The following is a 7835-nucleotide window of genomic DNA, read 5'->3' on the forward strand; positions in this document are numbered from 1 at the left end:
TTCAGGCAATTCTCCTGCCTCAACCTCCTGAGTAGCTGGGATTACAGGCACGCGCCACCATGCCCAGCTAATGTTTTTTGTATTTTTAGTAGAGACGGGGTTTCACCATGTTGACCAGGATGGCCTCGATCTCTTGACCTCGTGATCCACCCGCCTCGGCCTCCCAAAGTACTGGGATTACAGGCTTGAGCCACCGTGCCTGGCCTGGAAACTGTTTTATGCCTGTCCAGAAGGGGCCTGCAGGATAAAGAGAAACACAAATGCTCTTCCTGATCCCCATGAGGTGTTGGGGCTAGAGTTTCAGTGAGCCCACCTTACAACAGGGGCTGTTTAGCTGCCACACAGCTGGGGTTTCAGGCACTCTAAGGGCGTCTGTATGTATTTTGGTGCTTACAACTGGCCCAGCTGCTACCTTGGTGCTGATAACCTGAGAGATGCAGGTAGAGCATGACTGATAGGTTATCTGTAAAACCTAAGATCCCTGTAAATGATTTTGCTAGTTCAGAATCCTTGAGAAGAGGCACAGTGATGCTAGTTAGCACATTTGGCAGGAATTACAGCAGAGGAATGACTTGGTGTGGAGAAGTTCTGAACATTTTGCTTTTTCTAGGTCACTCACCTATGCTGGGTCCCCAGAGAACCATACATACTACAGACCTCTGAAGATAAAACCCTCAGGTGGGCTTACTGAGCAGCAGTGAAAGTGTTTCTGGTGAGGTTTGTGGCTCCCATGTATACGTGGCTCCATTCCCACTCTGCTTCTCCACATGGCTCTGCCCTTCCCAGAGCCTTCCTTTCCTCTGAACTTCACTGGTGCTGGGGCCTCTCTGCTCTGGCCCCATGGATCATTAAGGTAGAGAATAGATGCCACAAGATCAGGCCAGGTAAGAGCCCCTGTTCTGGATGGTTTCAAAGCATCTGATTTGGCCAGCTCCTGCTGTGTGAACGTGTTCAGATTAACCCCAGAATCAGTCACTTGCTTGTTATACCCTGTCGGGCTGCCTGGCTCTCCTTGCTACCTCTGCATGGCTCCTGGTGTTCTCAGTCACCCAGCTCTCAGCTGAAGCCCTCCCTGGGGAAGCAGGGTTTAAATCAGCATCAGGGGAGTCAGTAAAGTCGATAATTCTTAGACCGGAGAGCACAAAGAGAAACTTTGGTTCTCAGAAGAGATTCTCCTGAGAAAATGGTAGGAATGGGGTAAAGAGGGAAAAATGAAATAAGAAGCAAAACAAAACCCTCCCCAGTGGACCCCATAGCCAAGGTTGGCCATGACCCGGATGTAAATCTTTTGTAACTGATTCTGAATGATGACTGATGTTCCATCTAATAATAAGTATCTTTTTAAAAATTTAAGTCACAGGCACAGAAATATCCTTTTGTCCATGGAAAGCAGTGTCTCAAAGGGCCAAATTAACAAATTGACTTGTACAATTAAGATGCTTGGTCTCAATTTCTATTAACTGATCTCAAAATAGAAAGAACTCAGATGTCGTTCACTTTGGTTACTTCCTGCCAGCTTTAGAATCTCAGAGATTAATCTGGTTCATGCTGCTGTTTTTAGGCAAATCATGCCATTCCAATCTGACTGGCTTACGCAGCAAAGAGCCAAGACTTTTATGGTAGTGGGACAATATGGGTGTATTTCAGCCACATTTACTGCAAGCTAATTTCCTGCCCTAATCTCTTTCAGATTATGGGACAGTCGGGGGCTGCAGGTAGCTCATATGTTTCCTGCAAAGCAGCACATTCAGACCTACTGTGAAGTCAGCATGGATGGACACAAGTGTATCTCCTGCAGCAATGGCTTTGGAGGAGAAGGCTGTGAAGCCACGGTAGGAGACTGTCTGGGGTCCAGGTATCTGGTTGCTGATGAATAGGTCGCTTACTCTGGCCTCGTGCCTGTCGCTGCGCTATACAGGCAGGCTCTGCTAATGGCTCAGGCCTCTTTCAAAGGCATACTCTGAGTGATCCTTTGCATTCCACGTGCTTCATTTAAGAAATATTCTGGCCAGGCACGGTGGCTCACACCCAGCACTTTGGGAGATCAAGGCAGGTGGATCGCGAGGTCAGGAGATCAAGACCAGCCTGACCAATATGATGAAACCCCATCTCTACTAAAAATACAAAATTAGCTGGGCATGGTGGCACGTGCCTGTAATGCCAGCTACTTGGGAGGCTGAGACAGGAAAATTGCTTGAACCAGTGAGTTGGAGGCTGCAGTGGGCTGAGATCGTGCCATTGCACTCCAGCCTGGGTGACTGCGAAACTCCATCTCAAAAAGAAAAAAAAAATCATACAGGAGGCCAAGGCGGAGGATTACTTGAGCCTAGGAGTTTGAGACCAGCTTGGGAAACAGAGCAAGAACCTGTCTCTATAAAAAAAATAAATAAAAAGTTAGCTGGGCATGGTGGCATACGCCTTTAGTCCAAGCTATTCAGAGGCTGAGGTGGGAGGATCAATTGAGCCGAGGAGTTTGAGGCCAGCCTGGGCAACGAGAGAGATCCCATCTCTTAAAAATAAAATAAAATAAAAAAAGAAAGGAAGAAAGAAACATTCATCAAACTGGGCCCTCTGAAGTGGTAGTAGGAAAGAGGAAGGGGATGAGAGTCAAGATAGAGAAGAGCTAAACGCAGAACCCGCCTGCTGAGGTCTCTACTCCAGAGACATCAGCAGAGCTTGCAGAGGGGAGGGACTGTTTGAAGAACCAGGTTTATTCCCATTATACACATGGCCACAGTAAGGGAAGCTCAAGCTTTTTAGGAAATTTGGAGCTCCAGTATTGGTCCAGGGCCAACGCTTACTCATATGCCTGCCTTGCAGTTAATTTTGGGGTAGATTGTCTAACCTCCTCCAATGTACCTTAGATTTATCATTGTAGAATATCCATTAAAAGGGTCATCTAGTATTCAAACAGAACAATTATGGCTCCTTTCTTTTTGAGATGAAGTCTCACTCTGTCGCCAGGCTGGAGTGCAGTGGTGCGATCTTGGCTTACTACAACCTCCACCTCTGGGTTCAAGTGATTCTCCTGCCTCAGCCTCCTGAGTAGCTGGTACTACAGGTGCACACCACCACACCCAGCTAATTTTTTTTTTTTTTTGAGACGGAGTCTCGCTCTTGTTACCCAGGCTGGAGTGCAATGGCGCGATCTTGGCTCACCGCAACCTCCGCCTCCTGGGTTCAGGCAATTCTCCTGCCTCAGCCTCCCGAGTAGCCGGGACTACAGGCACGCGCCACCATGCCCAGCTAATTTTTTGTATTTTTAGTAGAGATGGGGTTTCACCATGTTGACCAGGATGGTCTCGATCTCTTGACCTCGTGATCCACCCGCCTCGGCCTCCCAAAGTTCTGGGATTACAGGCGTGAGCCACTTCTCATTGCCTATGGCTCCCATCTTATTGAACATTTCTTGTGTGTTGGGCACCAGGCTGAGCATATTACATGTGCTATCTCATTTAATCCTTAAAAACAACCCCATGAGTTAGGTACTACTATAATTCCCATTTTACAGACAAGGAAATAGAGGCATGGCAAGTTGACATCTCTCACACAAGACAACATCCCTAGTAAATGGTAGATTGGGGTGTCACAGCCTTTGAATGTAGCATCTCTTTTATAAGTGAAACATTTCCAGCTCCTACAGCTATTCCCTGGATAACATGCTGTCCAATAACTTCATTATCTTTTTGGACATAATTCAATTTGCTCTCCTCCCTGAACATTATTCTCCAGCTGTGGTCTGATCTGTGTCAATGAGAGTGGGACTGGCAGCACTGGCTGGCACTTCCCTCTTGTAGACACTAGTCTTCCCACATCAAGGGTCAGCATCTAGGCATTAAATCAGAATGTCTCCACCTAGATGTACTTATACCTATGGGGTGCCTCTAACCACAGAGTCCCCACGGGACGCACAGATATCAAGAGGTTGAAATAAGGCAGCTGTTGAGTTGCCATGAAAGCAAACAACCCCATGCTGTTCCATCATGCTGTAGGACTGGGAGCTTTGAATTTTCTAACCATTAAAGAGGCAAAAACCCTTCTGACACATTCTTAAGCAGGGTTGTTTGAGACATAGTTGAGGCTTAAAATAATCACTGGATGGATGGGTCGTTGGGTCTGTGGATGCATGAAGATAAGGGGTAGCTACATGAGCAGGTAAGTGGAGGGAGTAGGTGCATTGTGGGAGCGGGGGTAGATGGATATTCATGGATGAAGCTAGACAAGTAAGTATGAGCTGGTCCATGTCATTACTTTGCAGTTGTGGGACCTACGACAGACTCGAAACAGAATATGTGAGTATAGGGGGCATTTCCAGACTGTTTCATCTTGTGTCTTTCTACCAAGAGCACTGGCCTTGATGCCTTTAATTGCTACCTCATCACATGATTGCAAGGTGAAGATTTGGAACCAAGATACTGGAGGTAAGAAGCCTGCTATCAGTTCTCCTCAAAAGATACATGAAGTCCTGAAGCCTTCTTTAAAACTCCTTCTTCCCACTGCTCAGCATTACAAAGCCACCCATCTTTTGCCACTGTCCAGGCCCATGGTTAAGAGGTGATATCAAGATGCTATCCCCATGTATCCCCTGGTACCATGTTGTATAGACTTATTCCTGAGAACTCAAGTAGATTTGGCTCTTACATTCCTTCTAACTGAAGTTCCTCATGACATTCTAATTTGTGACACTCAAAATATCTGGAAAAGAGAACAAGAATTGCCACTTTTGGATTCTTCTTTTAAGGACTAAAATGAAAGCCTCAGCTCTTGGTGGGGGTAAGGACAGTTTCAGAAAGTCTCTGCCCTGTTTTGATTCTGTAGCTGAAGTTTAAGAACTCGGGGGCCGGGCGCGGTGGCTCACGCCTGTAATCCCAGCACTTTGGGAGGCCGGGGCAGGTGGATCACGAGGTCAAGAGATCAAGACCATCCTGGTCAACATGGTGAAACCCCGTCTCTACTAAAAATACAAAAAATAAGCTGGGCATGGTGGCGCATGCCTGTAATCCCAGCTACTCAGGAGGCTGAGACAGGAGAATTGCCTGAACCCGCGAGGCAGAGGTTGCAGTGATCGCGCCGAGATCGCACCATTGCACTCCAGCCTGGGTAACAAGAGCGAAACTCTGTCTCAAAAAAAAAAGAAAAAAATAAAAGAACTCGGTAAGCTCATAACATTTCAAAACATCAGAGAAAAAGATGCCTTATGCAACTGAGCTCCCCAGAGTCCTGGATCTGCTGGAGCCAGCTCTTGCTGGCCTATGTTAAATATTCAGGATATTTATTAGCTGACTTTTAAACCTTTGGTAGCCTGAAATCTGATCATGGTGGAGGTATTTACACCATTAAAATTGACAAGTGCTGTGAATCAGTAGTGGTGGTGTTTTTTCTTCCAGAAAGCTGGTTTACCAGCACCCCACTGCCTCCATCTATTCTGTCCTGGATGCAGGGTTCTACCACAGACAGAAATAGCTTGACTTAAAGAACTTTTTAAACCAAATCTCTCCTATAGCAATATTCTAGAACTCAGCTCCTCTCAGGGGAGACAGGGTAGTTCCCTCAGAGAAAAGAGGCGGGACCATGTCTTGTGGGCACTCTGCAAACAGCTGTGGCCACAAGCCAAACTTCCATAGTAAGGACAGGCTGCTGTACCCTTACCTGGAGTGGCTTCTCCAGACACCCAGGTATAACAGTTGCATAAGGAGAAAAGGCAGATGTTTTAGACTTAATGATCATAAACTTGACCAAGCAGAATGAGGTCTGAAAGTGTTGACCTGACCAAGTGGCTCAGCTTCTCTGCCCACCAGGTATGTGCCCGTAGTTCTTAGAGGAGTGGCCTCCAAGATGCAGATGGAAGGAGACTGGGTCAGCTGAAACCCCCAAAGACTGCCCTTCAGGCTCCCCCATTACCCTTCATCTCCAAGACATCAAGACCCCAGGAAGCCAGCAGCTAAAGATCAGTATCCTTGTATTTCTTTCCCTACCTGGGCCCTGCTTTATTCTCTGGGCAGGTGACTGAGGGCATCTTTGTAACATGTCCTTAGCCATGAGACCCCGATTGTCTGAACATACTTCTTGGTGATGATATACATCCTGTTTGGCCCATGTGCCATATTCTACCTTTGAAGTCATAGGGTTGGCCCAAGTTCTGACCTCCCTGGTATGCTTTCCTCAGAAGAAGTGGGGCCTCTCTCATACAGCTTAGATATGTACAGAAAATGCTTTATTTCCTCGCATTTCTCATGAAGACATCACATTTCATGATGCTACACTCTTGGCCTAATCTGCCGGTTCCGCTTTTTCCCCCAGCCTGCCTTTTCACCTTGTCTCTGGATGGATCAGGACCACTGACTTCTCTGGCTGTTGGTGATGCCATCTCCTTACTATGTGCAAGTTTTAACAGAGGAATTCACTTACTCAGAGTGGACCACAGCCGAGGGCTGGAACTGCAGGAAGTGGCAGCTTTCTGAGGCCAAGAGACACTCCCTGGACAATATCAAACCATGGCCCCTCCTCGGCGTGGCTTTGTGTCTTTCCCTGTTATCTTGCGGGGAGTGTGATGTAAGGGCTGGTATTCTTTGCTTAGGTTCATTTAGAAGATATATCAGCGTTGTAAGTCAAATAATTTAAGTCCAGTAATTCAAAATCAGGTATAGAGTCCAGAAACATGGACTAAAGTTCTCTAAGTTAAATACAAATGCAGCTTTTTAGTGAACCTTCAGGACTACTCTTCAGAAAAAATTTATTGCTCAGAATGATGACCTGTGAGTGTAAAGAGTGGCAGGCCTCTGTGAAAGTCAGAACAGGGCTCGAGCCTCCGGAACTGATCCTTTCCAAGTCTTTACAAAAGAAAAAAGGCAGTGGGGAGAGAGACTGTTTTGGTTACCTCAAAAATAACGGAGATGGGAAAGAATAGTTCAGAAGCTCCATAGAGGAGACAGATTATAGACAATCAGATTAAGCTCCAGTCACTGCTCCTCAGCAATGTGAAGAATCAAAGTAAGGGCAAGAAAGTGAAAGCTTTGACTTCTATTCAAAGTGGCAGCAGAGTTGAGGGGGGAAGGGGGGAGCAGTACCCTTCTAGCCCAAAGCTACTGAGCTTGTGTGAAAATCAGACCTGAGATGGCTTGAAGCAGCCAAGAACCACTTGGGCATTGGCCAGAGTTATAGGAGTTAGCACACCTGTTCTACAGATAAGAAAACATTGAGATTCAAAGATCAAGGCCAAAAATATCTCATTTGCAATTTTAATATTTTTATTTGGATTTATATAAATGAAACATATAATATATATATATTTAGAATGGCCAGAGTGAGGCAAAGGGGATCTCTGAAACAACATTAGAACATGTAGAGAAAATGAGGTGGGCAGATCACTTGGGGTCAGGAGTTTGAAACCAGCCTGGCTAACATGGTGAAACCCCATTTCTACTAAAAAATACAAAAATTAGCCTGTGTAGTGGTACATGCCTGTAGTCCCAGCTACTGAGGTCATACCACCGCACTCTAGCCTGTGTGATAGAGTGAAACCTTATCTTGGGGGGAAAAAAAGAACATACAGGAAAAAGGAAAGGGATGGAGTCAACGGTGCCCCAGATATTAAGCCCCCTTCAGTGAGGAGGGGAAAGGTGCTCAGGCCTGCCTGTGTGGCCCCCAGGAGTCAGTCCTCAGCCTCGTGCTCACAGGCCCATTTTCCTCCAGGGAAAATGGAGTCCTTCCTGCCTTCAGAGATGCCCACACGTAAGGCACATGAGGCCTGGAGATTCCCCTTCTGACAAGTCCCAGCCAAAGCAAGATTCTGCATTTGTCTTCTCTGGCCTCTGCATGTCTCTGATACCAGTGGC

General features: G+C 46.5%; 1 protein-coding gene across 8 annotated transcripts in view; it reads left to right on the top strand.

Moving 5' to 3' along the window:
* The window catches only part of WDR31 (WD repeat domain 31), a 26895-nt gene extending 19489 nt beyond the window's left edge, over positions 1–7406 (top strand). For 4 of the 8 annotated variants that reach the window (XM_017530339.2, XM_017530340.2, XM_017530343.2 and 1 more), the window contains 4 exons: positions 611–678; positions 1691–1832; positions 4259–4421; positions 6301–7406. In XM_017530339.2, coding sequence (XP_017385828.1) covers positions 611–678; positions 1691–1832; positions 4259–4421; positions 6301–6461 — 534 coding nt within the window. In that variant the 3' untranslated portion in view covers positions 6462–7406. The remainder of the gene's footprint in view (positions 1–610; positions 679–1690; positions 1833–4258; positions 4422–6300) is intronic. The other 4 variants (XM_037739182.1, XM_037739184.1, XM_037739183.1 and 1 more) reach the window with 1 other exon arrangement.
* Positions 7407–7835: the final 429 nt, after the last annotated feature.

The sequence above is a fragment of the Cebus imitator genome, unplaced genomic scaffold (genome assembly GCF_001604975.1).
Source record: "Cebus imitator isolate Cc_AM_T3 unplaced genomic scaffold, Cebus_imitator-1.0 Scaffold64, whole genome shotgun sequence".
NCBI lineage: Eukaryota > Metazoa > Chordata > Mammalia > Primates > Cebidae > Cebus > Cebus imitator.